General features: G+C 57.8%; 1 protein-coding gene across 3 annotated transcripts in view; it reads left to right on the top strand.

Moving 5' to 3' along the window:
• Positions 1-17,259, top strand: part of ERI3 (ERI1 exoribonuclease family member 3) — a 134,788-nt gene extending 117,529 nt beyond the window's left edge. For all 3 annotated transcript variants that reach the window (XM_080348587.1, XM_080348589.1, XM_080348590.1), the window contains one exon: positions 15,816-17,259. In XM_080348587.1, the coding sequence (XP_080204713.1) occupies positions 15,816-15,898 (83 nt within the window). In that variant the 3' untranslated portion in view covers positions 15,899-17,259. The remainder of the gene's footprint in view (positions 1-15,815) is intronic.
• The last annotated feature ends 337 nt before the right edge of the window (positions 17,260-17,596 follow it).

Here is a 17,596-nt window from a genome sequence, read left to right as displayed (position 1 = left end):
GGCTGCCGCTCCGTGCCAGCCGTGCTCTGAGCCGTCGTCTCGCTGCTGCTGCTGCTGATGCTGCGGGCTGGGAGCTGGGAGGGAGCGCTCGAGCCGCACCGGTCACGTCGCATGGGTCTGCTGCACCTTCTGCCGCTGGAATTGGCGTCCCAGTAATGAGGCTGGTAGTTACTGTGCATGGGAAGCAGCCATTGCTTAAGCCTCAATATCTCGGCCATTTAATTTAATGGGGTTTTTTAAATACCAAAAGCAATTAAGTTCACATTGTGAGCTAATCGCCTACAAAATTTCATTTCAAAGATGCTCAGGCTGTTTGTGAGAAAATTGCTGGAAAAAGACCCAAATATGCCTCCGTGTCTGTCTGTTTGTCCTCTTCCTTCTTTCCCAGCCAGAGCCAGGCAGACTTCTTGAAAGGAAACAACCGCATTTTCAGTCTCCTGCTTTTCAGGCAGTTATTTACATGGTGTGAATTTTAGATGTGTAAGTTAAATGCCAATGATTGGTGATGCTTATAGTGCTTAGCTGGTAGAGCAGGAGTGAAGAACAGGCATTTAAGGGCTGGCTGACGGGTCAGAGGCAGACTGCCGTTTTCGGGGAGTGAGTGGGTGCCCAGCCATGTACTGGGTCTGGGAGGAGATGGTGGGAGCTCTGCACATAGGCTTGTGTTACCCGCTGCCTGGAGGCCGTCTGTCTGTGCTGCTGTACCAGGGGCTGTGAGTGGTGCCTCAGCAGGGGCACCCGAGCCTGGCACAAACCTCTTGCTTTGGAAAGATGTCCTGGGTGAGCTGTTTGCAGCACATTCACCCCATCCCTCAGCAGATCACCCCACGTGTCCACCTCCCTGTCCTCCTCATGCCGTCCAGCCCCGGCAGCACCAGCCCACAGCATCCAGCTCCGGCAGGTCCCGCAGGGGCCAGCTTGCCTGTAGCCTTTATCAGATGGGAGAAGAGTCGAAGGTCTTTGCCAGAGATTACTTGTTCTCCTAAACACCCGTGTTACTGAATATGGAATAATCCTCCCTCGACAGCCAGCTGAGGGTTTCATTTCCTGCACTGTGGCTATCGTGTTAACGCTCTCTCCTTAAAGCACCTTTGCTGGCCGAGCCACCCGCGTGCTGCCGCCTCATTTCGCAAAGTGGCATTGCCTGGCCCGGACCCCCCTTGCCTCCTCAATGGCCGGTTTCCCCAGCTGACAGCAGGGAGGTGGTTTATGGAGTCCTGTGCGCACCCGGTGAGTCCAGCTCTCTGTGTTTCAGGGAGATCCATCGCACGGGGAGGGGAGGTCATCACGTTGCAGGTTTGCTAACCTTGCCCGCTTATTAAAAATGGTAAAAGCCTCCCTCAGGACTCGTGAAGTATAGATCCAGAGAGCTCCATATGCTGTTCCCCTTAATGAGATGTCTGCCTGAAGAGCAATAGCAAAACACACCATCCAGTTCAGGGTCCCTATAGCTAGATGGCCTGGCTGTAAACAGAGCCGTCCGTCTTAATGGGCTATCGTGTAAAAACTTCTCCCAGTCAATAAATCAAAGGGGCTCCATTTATATCATGTGCTGCCTTCACTATTAGGCTGCCTCTGGATGGCATGTTCTGATACAGAGCTCCCCAGGAGCGCCAGGTGAGGCCGGAGGCTCTAATGGGCATTTAATTTAGGCTTCCTCTTGCCAATACCTGTGTAGAGCTCAGCAGCTGGAGCTCGGCGGGGGATCCCCCATGGTTTGGGGTGGCACTGCTGAGCGGGAAAGGGCACCCATGGATCAGGACCTGGCTGGAATCACATCCCCTGCCCTGCAGAGCAGCAGCCTCTGGTGTACAGGGCTTCTTGGGGAGCTGCTGGGGAGCAGCCCCCCCTGGGAAGGGGTGCTTGAGGGCTGGCGGGCACCCCCGCTCATCTGGGAGCAGCAGCAGCCTGGTGCAGGGATTTATTTTTCATTCCCTCCCTTGTGCTGCTCGAATGCCACCAGAGGGAAGTTCCGCTCCAGCCACCATCCCAGGCAGAGATATTAGTCCTCATTACTAATTAAAGGAAGCAGGGGTAATTGACGGATAGTGGATGGCGGGGGAGCCGCTGTGATGAACAGCCCCTGTCCCCGTGCCGGGGACGCATGCTGAGCGCTACCTGTTAGCTACAAATAAACAAACCTGATAAATAATAAATAGTTTGAGAAGAGTGGCCGAGCATTATTTAAATTAATAGGGATTAGAGGGAGAGGCCTGAAAGAGCATTCCTCTGGATGAGCTATCCCCGGACAGGCAGGGGCTCATTTGTTGCAGACTGGAGTAAACAAGGAGATGGGGAGGATTCATCACAGCAGGGCCTGGCGGCGCTGCTCAGGCTTGTCACCGCACGTCTCTGTTCCAGGGCTCCCTGTGTCCTTGCCGCTGTCACCGGGGTGTCACACCTCTGGTGCTGGGCTGGGGCATCAGGTGCCGTGGGGGAGCCAGGGTGCTGCAGTGGGGAGCGGTGCTGGGCTCCGGCTGTGCCACGGCATGGCTGCCAGTGGGGTCCCACGCCATATCAGGGCACCCCAGAAGTGTTCTGGCCAGCTTGGTGGGCACCCGGGCCGTGTGGCAGCTGCTGCCAGCTGCGGTTTGGTCCCAGCCAGCAAATCCAGCTGCCAGGGGGTCTCTCCTCACCCCCTGACATTTGGATAAATCCCCGCCTGCTCAGAGCCGGGAGGCTGTGGGTGGTGGAGGGAGGAGGGATGCTGGGCGGGGGGGGGGAGAGGCGTGGGTGGGTGCTCTGCTCGCTATCACATCTACTCCATCTTATCGCCACGGTAATTTGATGATAAAAAATAATCCGAGGCTGGAAAGGAAACATGTGTAGTGGAGTAAAGATTGAATGTAGGTGGATTGTGCCCTGGGGCGGCGACTGGGAGATAGAAGGAAATGTCCTTCTGTTTGACATACTGCCGAGACGCGGCCCGTGGCCCCCGCCTTGCCGAGCCCTGCCCGCGGCACGGGGAGCCCACCGGCCTGTGTGCGGTGAGATGGAGAGGAGCGTGCCCACTGGGGTCCCCCACCACCTCCTGCCCCCCCACCTGTGACCCCTTGCCCCCCGTGGGGTGCTGCCCCCCTCCCCGCCGCCCCACGGCTCGCTCCCAGCATGCTTCTGATTTTTTTTTTCCCTTTGGTTATGCTTCACAACTCATTTTATCAGCTGTCAGTAGCCAAATGTCTTTTTTAAGGAGTGGGTTATAGCCACTAATGTACTGAATGCTATTGCACTGGCTGCAGTTAGTGTTCCACAGCTAAATTACTATAATTAATGTTCCACTAGAACTGTTTGTAACAGGCGGCTGCGGGAGCCCCGGGTCTGGGCTTTCACAGCCACTGAATTATCTCTTCTCCCGGGAGAAAGAGCCTCTTGCAAGGGGAGGGTCGAGGTCAGCACTGGGACAGGCAGGCTCAAACCAAGCTCTGATGGACGGGGGTCCCAGGAGCCATTCCTGCGGCACAGACCCCCGTGTCCGCCTGTCTCAGCTGGGGAAGCGTGGCTGGGAGCGCTGGGATGTGCCAGGCCACTGCGGCATCGCCCACCGGCCCCAGGGCTTTGCTCGCCGCCCTCCGCCTGTTGCATTATGAAGATGAAATGCAGTGTCTAGAGAAAAGCTCCCCAAAACTCACAAAGAGCAGTTGGCGGAGATGTTTCCCCCATGCCAGGCATGGCAGCTCTGCCTACAGCATAGGCTGCACCCAAAACCATGCCTGCCCTCCCTGCTCCCCCTTTGCCTCCCAGCAAGGCCAGAGGTACAGGAAAAAAATCCTCCGTGGGCAGGGAGGCACAAACACTCTCCTGGTTTCGCTAAACGCATTCGTTCGATACCTGCAACAAACAGATTAGCCGGAGCTTTATCAGAGACAAGAGAAGGGAGAGCAATGTGATAATGGTTTTCAGCAAATCCTCGGGCTGTCACAGATTAGAGTGGCCGCAGCAGGAGCATTATCAGCCCTTTCCTTCTCTCCCCATTGCCTCCCCCTTTGTCTCCTCTTGCCATCGGATTTCTCCAGCCAATCTATCCCGGCGAGAGCTGGGCAGATACAAGAAGAAGTCGGTTTCCATCTGATCCACGATTGGTTTTTCCCGGCAGCCGATCCGTGTCGCGGCATCGATCCGCGGGCCACCCGGCACTCGTCACCTTGCGTGTCTGGAGAGGAAGGTGGCAGAGGGAAGGGGGGCAGGGGGAACACTTCAAACTTGCCACGTGCCATTGATCCGCAGGCAGGAGCATGGCCAGGCTGGCCCTGCCAGGCAGGTGGGCACAAAGCACTTGCCCTCATCAGAGGAGTTTAAATGGCTGTGACCTTCTTGTTAAAGGTCAGGAATGGCTTCAGAGGAGGGGGCCAAGCCTGGGTCCCCGGGGAGGGTGGCCAGGAGTGCTGGGCCCTCACCGCCCTGCCGAGGGGCAGCTCTGGGAGGCTGGCACTGGCAGCCTGCTGGGAGCGCTTCTCTTTCAGAGGGGGCACCCACATCCCAGTTTGTGTCCCCCAGCTGTCTGTGCCACACCACAGCGTGTCCAGGCACGAGCAGGGACCCCAGTCTTGGCTCCACAGCGTGCCGGAGCTGCTGGGTGGGAGCTGTTGGGTTAACCCCGACAGGTAGGCAGCTTTCTCAGGAGACCTGAAGCTGTCACTTTTTCCTTCTGGAGGCTGGGGACAAGGCTGCCCTTCCTCCTGATGGACAGTCAGGGCCTGCTGAGGGCTGCCCACAGCTTCTTGTGACACCTGGAGATGTTCAGAGGCCATTGCCCCATGGGCAGGACAGTGGTGCTGTGCGACGCAGGGCCCTGCATCCTTGGGGTCAAGCTGGAACATCCCGGTGGGACCGTCTGTGCCACCTGCCACCCCGCCATGTCCCTCTGCCAGGCTCCCGCCAGGGTAGAGCTGTAGGTAGGCAGCTCTGCCTCGTCTTGCCTTCCATGGCTCACCCAAGGGACAGTGTGCGGGGCGGCGGGAGGGCAGGAGGGGATATAACAAGTAATGGCCCCGAGTGTGGAAACAGTGTTAATAAAGTGTATTTCACTTTTAATTTTGACATATAATGTAATGATCTTTTTTAAGGCCCTATCATATTATCTGCATGACTAGATTATTGAGTCTTCATCATCTCCAGATAAATTTATGACCAGGATGATGCTTGGAATTTATTATCAGTCAATAGAGCTCAATACTGTAACAAGGCGTGTAATAAGATATACATATTTAATGATCCGGAGTAAAACAGCCCCGCTAATGGGCAGGATGAAACGGAGGCTGGAGCGTTAATTTCCATCCCCTGCCCCGTTCCATAGGAGCCTGCACCGTTCACACGGCATGAGCTCTGGGGTCCCATGTGTCACCCGACGTGGGCTGGGAGCAAGGACCACGTGTGGGGGACGCAGGGGAGCACAGCCCTCGTGCTGCTCCGGCTCTGAGCATGTGCCCTCTGCAGGGATGCGTTAGCGGGAAGGCACGCGTGTCAGCCCGTCCGCACGGGTGACGTGCGTGTCTGTCTCACACACGGCGCATGGGTCTCTCTGACATGATGCTGTAAGTCTGACTGACATGCATGTGCACACTGTGCAGCGCCCCGGTGTGTGTCTGCCTCGTGTCAGCCCCGCAGTCGGGGTGAGCGTTGCACAAAGCCACTCGTCCAGCAGCCACCGAGATGGATGGCAAAGGCCGCCCGGTGCTTTTCGTGTTTCAGAGGAGAGTGTGAAAAGCTGCCTCTGAGATGGTGCAGGGCTCTCCAGCTCAGTAAGACCAAGCCACACAACCAGGGTGGACAGACAGACTCTGTCCCCACCGTGCAAGGGTGCCTTCCAGTCAAGCAGAGCCCTTGGTGGGGACACAGTGCTAGTGGTGCCATTGGGGCAGCGTTCCCCATGCTCCTGCTCGGGGGCTGTGTCTCCATGCCGAAGCGCCGCAGCCCCACGTGCAGCTGCCCATGGACAGGGGCCAGTCTCCCTCACCAGGTTATATTTTGAGCTGCCGGCGCTGATTTTTCCAGCCCTTTGGGATGTTATTAAATTAGTTTCCTAGGACTTTTAATAAGCACTTTTGATGCCTTTGAAGTGTGCGGCTTTGTGGGAAGATTACAGTCCCGCATCCATCTCGCTGGGAGAGAAACAATGGTAGTAAGGCTGGCGTTTGATCTCTCCTCCAGAAGGCGAGAGAGGGTTTGTGTGAGACAAAGAGGTGAGCTGCTGATTTGGAGCTAATGTTTAAAAATAGGTAGATCTCCCTCCAAGATAAAGAGACCTGCCCTTCTCTGTGTAATCGCCTGCCTCTGCCTCACTGGACCCGCAGAAACACAGCTCGCTTTATTTGAAGGCTTCGAGTGCGGCGCCACGGTTTGATTCTGGGTCCTTTTAAAGCAATAACTAGGCCATCTGACCAAGCTTTAAAGAGCAGGAGAACTTTCCATTAGGACTCGCCACACACTCTTGACAGCACTGGAATTGCTTCCTTGCCTTTTATTTCCTTTCTCTGACATCTCGTGTCACTCACAGGCAGGAGAAACTCAGCTTTATAAACTCTCTTATTTCTCCCTTGAAATTTCTCCCTAATGAGGGTCCCAATCCCAGTGGTGGGACTGGGTGTCAGGAGCTGGACATGGAGCAGAGCCAACAGCCGGGTGGTGGTGGAGGCTTGTGGCCCTCGAAATGCCCTGCAAAACCCCACAGCAGTTTGGCCTTCTGCCCGAAATAGGGCAGGGGATGGCAGAGGCCCAGCAGCATGCGGAGGGGGTACAGGGGGCAGGGACACCTTGCACCGGTGCTGGGGACCAGCGAGAAGGCAGAACAAGTCCCTGCAGACTTGAGACCTCCTCTCAGCCAGTGGCATCGGTCAGGGGCAGGGAGACAGCATCTCCCGTGTCTGTCCCTGCAGAACCAGGGCCATCGTCCCTGCCATGCGGGGCATCCACGTGCCCAACCCCAGCGTTGGCCCTGCAGGGACCGTCGGGTGAGTGACACAGCACAACCACCCGGCTCCGGCCACGCATGCCCGCGCTGCGGGGAGAAAAGGCATCAGGGGAGCTGAATTCCCTTTATCTGTGGATAACTACTGCTGCCTTTAACAGCCTGGAATAAACTAGCCATAAATATCATGATCATAAGTGCTTAGATATGGCAACTTTACACTGAACAGAGGTTTTAACCTTCCCTGCGGAGGATATCCAGCTCTACATCAACTGTTTCCATCCAGCTGCACGGCCAAAGACAAGCTCTAGGCGAGCTGCTCGGAGCAGTGGCACCAGCCATCAGCCCAGTCTAGCCCCAGCCATCAGCCCTGTTTTGGGGTAGGACCTCCCTCCTGCTCTCAGGGCCTGGCCGCTGCTGGTGCGTGTCCCGCTGGAGAGGCCAGGAAGGAGCCGTCCCACCACATTCTGCAAGTTCTGCAGGCACTTGTTACCGTCACCTTGTCCCCAAGCCAGGCCGTGGGGTCCTGTGCCAGCCCTGGAGTGAAGGGGCAGCCTATATCCTCCCTGCACCTCGCCAGTGCCCCAGCCCTGACTTTATTTTGCACAGCGACTTTCAGGCGAGCTGTAAAACACTCGGACGAGTTAAATAATACACGACAGTGTACGGTATAAATTACAGGAAGCCAGCGGTGGAGCGACATTGTATGCTGAATAAATTAAAGGCTGCGTGACTTACAGGCGAGATTGATCTCCTGCCGAGCATTTTGTTTAGTGACGTGCTTGTCATAAGGGAGAGCTAATTACGGGTGTGGAGGCGCGTGGCTCCGACGCTGGGGAGTACAGCGCAAACTGCGCTCCCGGAATGTCAGCGGGGTCCCCGAGCTTCCAGGATTTGCTCTTTCCAAGGCCAGCCACATGCCAGGCCACCGTGAGCTGGGTGCCAGCTGTGTCTCCAGGGCCATCCGTCTCTGTCACAGCCTGGGGCAAGGGACGGTGCTGCCATGGGGAGCTGAAAGTGGATGTTTTGGCTTGGGAGACACACTGGCTGGTGGCTCTTGGATCTGCCCTGGGTGAGGGCTGGTTTGGAGCTGCCGGCACAGCCAGCTCGTGGGGGGACAGGGGTGCCCCGGTTCCGGATTGAGCAGAACTGTACAGGAGACCGTCCTTCCTCGGAGCTGGCACCACCTTCCCTGTCCCCGAGCCCGCGCACCACTCACATGGTGACACAGGGACGCTGCTGGTGCAGGGGGCCCAGGGCCAGCCAAGCAGCAGAGCAGAGAGCCGCGGGGCTGATTTGGGGGCTGAATAGTACAAAAAGGCAAATCCTCCTTGCCGGAAATTAAGTGGAGATCTTGTAATAAGAGGATACTGCCATGAGCCACCAAGGGAGGGGCGAGTCTTCTTGCGGGCACAGTTTGGGCTGGATAGTTTGGGGGAAGATGTGCTTTACCCACAGGGATGGTCAGGCCAGAGGCAGATGGGCGCCTGGCTGCCGACTTTAACCACCAAACTCATGGCCGAGTTTGGTGGCTCGTCCTGCTGGGCTCCTCCTGCGGGCAGCGGAGCAGGGACGGCTCCTGCGCGGTGTCACCCCGCCGGGAGGTGTGTCCCCCCAGGACGGAGCGATGCCGAGCGTGGCGAGGCTGTTCCGCAGCGCTGGCCGAGGGCAGACGCGGCTCCCTGGGCAGCCGTAAGGGCGGTGGCGTTGGGAGGCCGAGCTGGGGAGCGGGTGGCCAGCGGGATGCGCTCCCTCCGGCTCGGCGGCTGTCTGTCACCCGGCGGGATTATGAGTAGTGAGCGTAATGCATCGGCGTATGAATAGGGTTGTCTGGCTGATGGTGATGTATCGTTTTTCATTACTGCCTCTCAAGCTCTCCCTGCTCCACGTGTGGAAATTCTATTTATTCCCTAATTTGTAAAAATTCCCTCCTTATCTGATACCAATCAGGGAGGGGTAATTGGCTCTCCAGGGCTAGCGGCTGGGGTCCTGATGAAGAGATATGTGTGTCTGCTCCGGCTGTCCAGGCACCCTGCCCTGCTGCACCAGCGACACGGGCCACAATTAATAATGATTTGCAAATGGCAGACAAGCAATAACGCAGAAAGATGTCCAGCCAGCCTCCTGCCCGCCCCTTAATTTCCTTCTGTAATATAAATGGCACGGGAACGAAAATCCAGCGCTATAAATTCTGAAATTAGTTATTCACCGTAATAAATGGTTCCCTTTTTGGTGCACGGTCCCCTCCATCCTCCTCCCCTGACCTCCCCCCCTACTCTGTCCTCTCCTCCCACCCCCTTCTCCTGCTACCTACTTCATTTGAGTCCTAATATGCAAATGCTGTAATTTAACGGGATGGTGAAGTTGATTTTCATGTTAACTTAATTACTTTGATTTATGAAGGGCTGGAATGCAGACACGGCTCCATCCTTAGCCCCCTCCCACCCTCGCCCCTCTGCGGCCCCACTGACCCGCCGCTTCTTCCCTCCGTTTCCCTTTTCTCCGTCCTCCCTTCCGCTTTTCCCCAAAGTTTAGTGTTTTATTAGCTGCCTTTAAGTGGACATAAGTCCTTGCGACAATCCATGATGCGGAGGACAAATTCCCCATCCTGCCTTGTTTAATCGTGCCTGGATAATGGATGTATAATTGACTCATTTGAATGCTTTTGCCTACAGGAGTGCAGAGCATTAAATGTTTGATTGCCTTAATTTCCAAACAGATCATTATCCCCTTCTTACCCGCTCTTAATAAACACTTTATGAGGATTTTTTTTGTAAAGGAAAAAAAATCTCCACTCCTCGTACTTCTCTGAAGTGATAAACTCTAATTAAGTCTAATATTTAAAAATATGGTAATGGTGACTTGTTTGAATAAGTGGCCTGCATTTCCATAATTTCATTATTACGTAAAACACGCTAATTATTTGAAGTGTGCTTATTACTAAAAGAGAAATTTCCTTCTAATAAAGATGAAATTGGCTTTTTTCCCTGTGTTGCCACGCACGCCGCTCCCCTCCCAGCCAGCGAGCGGCCGCAGCTGGGAGCGGGGCGACGGCCGCCCTCGCTTTGTTTGCCCAGGGGTGCTGCCGGCCTGCGGGGATGCTGGGTGCGTGGGGACGGTCACGGGGGCTGCTGGACAAGCCAGCTCTTTATACCCTGTGCCACCCTCGGTCCAAGCAATGTCACATCCTTTGGGCTCGTGGGCTCCAGGAGCTGTTGGGGATGGCGCAGGACAGCTCAGCCACAGCTGCCATCCCCTCCAGCCGGGTGCCCCGCGTCTCGGGGTCCCCCTGCGTGACATCGCCTGTGCCAGCCCATCGGGCAGCCTGCGCGGCTGGCGGGTGTCTCAGCAGCTGGGTGTCTTGCAGTGCTGTGTCCCCAGCCGCTCAGCTCTGGCAGGGGGACAGGTGGCGGGCGTGATGGGAAGAGCGGTCCCCAGTGCGGAGGACGGGAGGAAGTATCTGTCACCCATGAGGTGACAGTGGCCAGCCCGGGTGGGACACAGCAGGTGTCCGGGGCATCGGGTTGAATGCCGGGATGGGTCCCCTCCACTGCGCTCGTCTGCCTGGCTACTTCTCAGGGACACCAGGCAGTGTCACCTCCCCGCAGGCCTGGGAACCACAGACAGGCACTCCCTGCTCCCAGCTGGACTTGGAGGCCTCACTGACCCGGTGTGCAGGGGGGTGGGACGAGCATCCCATCCCCCTGGGACAGGGACAGCAACAGGTTGGGAAGGACAAGTATTAATTGTGTTCAGACCCTCTTCAGGGCCGATGCGGGTGCTCTGTGGTGGGGCGGGCAGGGAAGGCACTGGGATGAAGTCAATATAAAACTAATTTTCTTTTCTTTGTGAAGAAATGAGGTGTGTGGCAGTAACGTAATTGCAGATAATGAGGTAAGTTATTCTTAATATTCCGCACGTCACTGTCAGCTCCACCTAATATACCTGCCGGCTGTGCGGGGCACACGGAGCCCCTCGCCCCGTGCCGGATTATGAGGCCATTCATTTCCGAGCAGCCTGGTGGAACTGTCCTTGGTGTCCCCACGGACCCTTTGGGCTTGGAGCTCTGGGCTCTACTGTGTCCTTGTCATCGCTGCAGCCGAGCATCCTGGTGTCCCCACCTTGCCTAGCATGTCATGGTGGGGACGGACGCAGACCAGTCACAGCTCCCTCCCCACTCCGGCACGGACAGGGCGAGGGGCTGCAAGAGCCTGATTCCACGTGCCAGGCCAGCACTGCCACCCCTTGCCCCCAGTTGTCCCCTCCTGGGGTTGTGCCCGCTCATGGAGAACAGTACAGCTCGATGGGAAGGACACAGCACCCAGTGCTCCCATTTGCAATTGCCAGGGACAGCAGGAGCAGTGCTGGGCTGTGGGGGGACCACACGGCTCCTGCTGGCCACAAGGCCACCTACTGTCACCTGGCGTCAGCAGCCAGGAGACGGAGGGTGGCAGTGGCCGGGCGGCCCCGTTTCTGCTTTGCAGGGAGCTGTTATACAAAGGCAGCAGTGGTATTATTCATTAACAGTAATCTGCCATTAGAACATTGACAAATGGCCCCTCGTCGCCCGAGCATCAGTTCTTGTACAGCCCATAAAGCATGGGGACAGTTTAAATATGGACCTGCTCAGCTCGGGCTGGGGGTGATCCGTCTTCCCGGCCGTAGCACAGGTGCGGTGGGGCTGCCACCAAATGACCACATTGAGGGGGGCCCTGCGCCCTCCCAGGCACCCGCAGGCTGCCCAGGCAGCCACTGGGATTGAGACGCTCCCTCCTCGTTCCGCAGGAGTCTCAGCCCAGCACACGGCGGTGGTGGCCACGCTTGGCCCTCCCGGCTCTGTGGTGATGGCGACCGGGTGGGCTGGTCCCGTGGGGTGCAGAGGAGATGCCACAGGGCGTCACGTGTGGGGACACAGCCCCTTCCCTCTACTCTGTTGTCTCGGGGGGTGCGGAGGTGATGCTCCCTGGAGCAAGTATCACTTCTCCCGGCAACCTGTTCCTGTGGCATAACCGCCAAAAATCCTTGTGCTTGTCCTGGGTTCACAGCGGCCGGAGTGAGGGCACGTGCTGGGCGGTGAGCCCAGTGCCACGGGCTGGGGGGTTCTGCCTCCATCCCGGCACAGGAGCGTGGTGGCACTGTGCCACCCAAGGACAAGGGCAGCCAGGGATGCTGAACAGCCTACTCGAATTAAAGACAGGTCCTGCTGCCCTGTGTGTGTGCCGTCCCTGGCTGTCACCACGGCCGAGAGCTTGGCAAGACGCGGGGAGGACCAGGACGTGGGTGTCGAGGCGGCGCGATGTTGCAGTGGGTAGCACTGATATACCAGGTGGAAGGGTTAAAACCCAGCAGGACGAAGCCAGCCAGGGCGAGGGGAGGCTGGGGTGGCACTTCACCCCTGCTGCAATGGCAGCCTGGCCAAGGAGGGTCTCGGCCACCCCGGGACCAGCAACTCCGGCCGTCCTGGGGCTGCCGCGGTGCTGGGAAGCGGCGGGACAAGGCGAGGGGCAGGAGGCAGGACAGAGCTACCGCTCCATGCGCAGGAGGCAGGATAACCCCAGGCTGACCCTTTCACACACACCGCACAACACCCCTAAATCAATTGCATCTTATTATTACAATATCAATATACAATATTCCTACAATAACACCATTGATTTTCTACTCGGAGGCTGCACCTAAGTCTGTTTTAAAGAGGAGGGAGTTAATAGTGCCCTCATTAAAAATCTATAGATTACCCCCCATCCCCAAAAAAGAAAAAGCAGTTTATATTCATTAGGGCTATTGAATATAAAGTAATATGTTTGTGTAGGACATTGGAGTAATGTGATAATCCGTCCGCATATCAGGGAGAAATCCACTTAGCAACCCTGTCAGCTTGACAAGAAAAATGTGCCCATAAAGTCGGGAATACATTGAGGGAGCGAGCGCGAGGCGAGCGGGTGCGTGCGCCTGTGCGGCACCAGCGGAGCCACCTTCACCCCGGCCACATGTCCCCCTGCTGCGCTTGGGGACCTGGGTGGATACCTGGGCAGCCCCTGGAGGTGTCCAGGGCTTGGGCAAGCGGGGACGGTGGGGCCCTGCACCCCGCTGGCCTCCATGGCCACGGGCAGGGTCACCCCGATGGGACAAGGCCAGGGGGTGCCAGGCTGGGTGCGGGGGCAGCCCTGACACAGCCACGTGCCCCCCGGGACAGCCAGGGGCTGCAGGGTGGGCAGGGCCGCCCGTGCCCCCACCTGCCTCAGACCCTCCTCACCCCCACCCCGTGGTCACCTTTGCGATGGATTAAGCGCTGAAAGAGCAGCAAAGCAATCCCGTTTGCGCTCTCTTAGGCTGTCAATTGCCATTTTTGTAATAGAAATTCCTTTCACAAGGTAACGACGGCCAGATTTAGAGGATTTCATATTGCTAATAATTCCCCAAACAGCCATCTGACTGTGTTGTTTTAAAAGCCGCTTAGTTTTTTGCTTCGGAGTTTATGAAAATCTCCCACTCTAATATCCCGAGAGCCAGCCTATAATTGTGTTATTAAATCAATCGGAGCGGATTACATTGTAAAATCAATAGATGACTGTAATTGCATATTAGAAAGTTGTTCTGCTGTTGTTGATTTTTTTTTTACATGGATAATTATAATAAGCGTGTTTACCTTAGTGTTGATTTGGAATAAGTCTCACTAAATGACTTATAACGAGCTTGGCGCTCCCGCTGCCAGGGGGCCGTGGCATTGTTTGGGACAGCGGGGACGGTGATGCCAACACGGGCGTGTGGGTGACACCGACACAGGAGACCAGAGCTGCTCCCAGCGCCGGCACCCGCTGTGAGAGCACATCGGGGCTCTGGGGAGGCGGCGGGGGGGTTCGGGAAGCAGCCGGTGGTCCCAAAGGGTCTCCGCAGGGACCAGCTCTGGGGTCCCAGGAGGTGCTGTGGGCTGTTGCTACCAGTCCGGCTGCTCCCCAGGTCTCTGCACAGTCCCCCTTTCAGCACCACGGAGCCATAGCCAAGGCCGGGCTGTCGGCGCTGGTGCTGCGCGCAGGGAGGTGCGGAGCAGGGTGCCTGCGGGCAGCGAAGGGCAGCGCCGGGGCCGTGTCCTGCGACACACTTGCAAACTCAAGCTGCCCACCTGCCTGATGCAGCTCAGGGGCCAGGATTGACTTTGCTGTTACTTTTCTGGGGGGCCAGGCCAGGGCTGGCTGTGGGTGGGGGTGCTTTGGCCACAGACAGTTGCGCTCGCCCCACCTTGATTTTCCCAGCGTTTGAGCCACTGTTTCCCCATTAGGTCCTGCTGGAAGCTGGATGGGAGGGGACACAGATAGCGCAGGGGGGCCCTAAGGACAGGGAGGGGCTGGCCTGAAGGGGAACAAGCGGCAGCAGGAGCTGGCACTGTGGCTTGGTTGAGCACGACACTAGTCACCTTCAGGGCCCTTCCGGAGCCATTGGTGCCACCTGGGCCGGCAGAGGGGACAGAGGCACAGAGACGCGCTTGTCTTCACCCCCACGGCAGCCGGTGGGGCTGGGGACACCTCTCCTCACCGGGCTGTCCCCACGCCCCTGGCACGCCAGCGAGGACAAGGGGTGCTGTGGGGACAGCTGGGGGACACTGAGGAGGCGCGTGGCTCTGGTGGGGATGTTACCTCTCCCGCTGCCGGCGCAGGGGAGCCGCGCGGGGAAGCCCCTGTACCGCCAGCCTGCCCTGGGGGACAGGCCATGGCTCCGGGTCGGCGGTGCGGCCGGGAGCAGCAGGGCAGCCCCGTCCATCCCCGCGGGCCGGCGCTGGCAGCGCTGCCCGTCGGCGCGGGGCCCTCAATCCGGCACGCGGCACTGTCAGCAGGCAGCCTGCTGTCTCCTAGACAGTGAAATATGGCCACAATTAGCCCGGATACAGTTCAATTATGATAAACAGCGTTTGCACCCTTTAAGCCGTGATTAAAAGGCCTCCTCCCGTTGATAGAGAGACCTAATTTCACATTATTATCGCTGTAGCTTGATTATAAAGCACTCCCTGGATTTACAGTTGGGAGATGGATGTGGAGGCTTCTTTATCATTTACACATCAGTAATGATGCAGCCTTCCCTCCACCACAACATCCATCCAGCGGCGGTGAGGAGAGGGGGGCCCTGCCTGCGCCCCCCCGTCCCGGGGCACCCTCTCCCCGTGTCAGCCGGGCCCCGCTGCCACACGCAAGTGGGCAAAGTCACCCTTACGGTAACAGCTTGATAAATGGGCGGGCGGTAATGAAATGGAGACATCAAGGCGTGGGGCGAGGAAGAAAGAGTGGTAATCGGAACGAGTGGAGCTGTCCCGAAACGGAGGGGAGCGGGAAGAAGGATCGCCTCTGCGCCGTGTGCTGTCAAGGGAGAAATTACACATTTACTCTTGCTTTTTCTTAAGGAGACGGCCCTCATAGATCAAAACATGGATTTACAAGCCAATTTTCAACATGAAATATAGACACCAGGAATCAATTTAAGCCCGGCTTCTATTTTAGCAAACGGTGCCTGTGTTTAGTCCCAGGTAAATAACAGCAGACGGAGCCGTTTCACCCTCCCTCGCTCACCGGCCTCACCAGCGCTCACTGTGGCAACCGCTGGGCTGGTCCAGGTGGCCGCACACTGGGAATGGGTGCATTTGTTGGCCCAGCCACTAGCCACTGGGCAGCACCAAGGGGTGGCTCTGCAAGGATGGGGACAACCCAAAAACACAGTGGCAAGCAAGAGACGGGTAGCACGCAGTGTGTGGACTGGTGGGGACGCATGGGCTGTGCCCGGAGCTGCAGGGTCCCCCGCGTCCCCTATGGGGACGCGGGGGACCCTGCAGCTCCGGGCACAGCCCTGGCGTGGGGCTTGGGGCTTAATCCGGCACCTTCTACTTGGATCACAGCTCTAACCAAGCACCTCTGTGCTCTCTCTGCAGATGACTGTAAGAACATCGCCAACATCATGAAGACACTGGCCCATAGAGGCTTCATCTTCAAGCAGACCTCCAAACCTTTTTGATCCCCAAGGCAAGCCAGGCAAGGGCTGCATGTGCCCGGCGCCGGCGAGGCGGGGAGGACGGGCTCCAGCATTAAAATAAAACGGCAACCGAGGCCAGAGGAACCGACACAAAAAAAAAAAAGTATAAAAACAAAAAAAAAAAAAAAAGAAACAAAAAAAAAGAAACAAAAATCTCAATTTCAGCTGTTAACTCCAGTAGAGGTTGTATATATGGGAAGGCAAATCTGTGTAGACCTGATGTGACTCCCTCTCTGGGCTGCTCCGGACATTATGCCATGCTAGCGGACAGCCGTGTAGGGCGCTTGCACCACATTTTAGACTCGTAGTTTGTTCTTTTTTTTTCTTTGGCTCCCCATTTCCGTCCCTCCCTCCACATCCCGCCCCGTCCTCCCTCTCCCGCCCTGTAGCCAGAGCATCCCCCATCTCCTCCCTGGCATGGGCCATCCCCGCCTGCCCTTCTTTCTTTTCTCTGGTTTTATGTTTTCAGGCCTCCACGGCTGTTGCAGCGAGGCCGGCGTGTGCCCGGTGCAGGCTCAGCAGTGTCGAGACGGCCCCTCGCCCTCCCCGCCAGCCCTCCCGCCTCTCCCCCGAGCGCCTCTTCCCCTTTTTGAGTCAACACTAACCCCTCTCTGACTCCTGTATGTGACAAACGCGATTCCGTCTCTTTATGTTCAAGGTGAAGTGCCTGTATTCTCCGCTGCAGAGCCCCTGGCAGCCCCACCGCGGGCTGCGGGGCCCCGGAGGGCTCCCTTCAGTGGGGCAGGGGCCCGGCGGGCGGGCGGCAGGAGGGAGGTGACAGTGTCTGTGCGGAGCCCCGTTCCCATCCCCGTCCCGTCTGCTCGTGCCTCTTGTGGGGCTGGCTGGGAAGCCCGGCCCTGCCCTGGCCCCAACAACCGATTCCAGCTCCACCGGGGCCAGTCCCGCCGCAGCGCCGCGTCCATTGCCGGCGGTGGACGTGCCAGCGTGCGCTGGCCCCCAGCCCACAGGTACCCGAGCAGGGGAGCTGCAAATTGCCCCAGACCCTTGACCCTGCTCCCCTCCCACCCTATCCAGCCTCCCTCGGTTCCCGAGCTGTGGCTCAGCCCCCGCGTGTGCCCACGGTCCTGCCGTGCCCCTCGCAGGTCCCCGCGGACGCTCAGCAGCAGCTGGCTTGTTGCCTGAGAGAGTTGCCGAGCACATCCCCTCCGGCTGGGTGGGCTCCCGGCCGGACAGGGCAGTTGGGGGGCAGCCGTGGGGCAGGCTGAGGGCACACATCCCCCAGGTATCACCCAGCCCTGAGGCCCTGCTGAATGGAGCCCTTGTCCGGGCGCTGACCTGCAGGGAGGCTGCAGCCCCGGGCCCGTGCGTGCATGGCCTGGAGCGAAGCCGGTGACGGCAGCCAGAAGGGCAATACAGGCACTGAACTTGGCGGTACATGACTGCATGGTGTGTGGTGTTCCAGTTAAACCAACCGATAATGCAAACCCAGCATTTTCATTGTCTAGTTATTCCAATCCTTGCTGTAAATGTGCCACATGAATAAAGTTTGGGGGTAAAGGAGCCCGGGCTGTGCCCATGCATGTGAGAGTGTGTACAGGGGCAGAGGCGCGCGTGTGCTGCCTGGGCACGTGGAAGCAGGGTGCCCCACCAGCAGGGCTGCACTCGCTGGGGTATGGCACCCCAGCATGTCCGTGCTCCCCAAAAGGCAAGCTTTCTGGC

This window comes from Nesoenas mayeri (assembly GCF_963082525.1).
Source record: "Nesoenas mayeri genome assembly, chromosome: 8".
NCBI lineage: Eukaryota > Metazoa > Chordata > Aves > Columbiformes > Columbidae > Nesoenas > Nesoenas mayeri.
The sequence above is the reverse complement of the archived record's forward strand: the minus strand, read 5'-3'. Positions and strand labels throughout refer to the sequence as shown.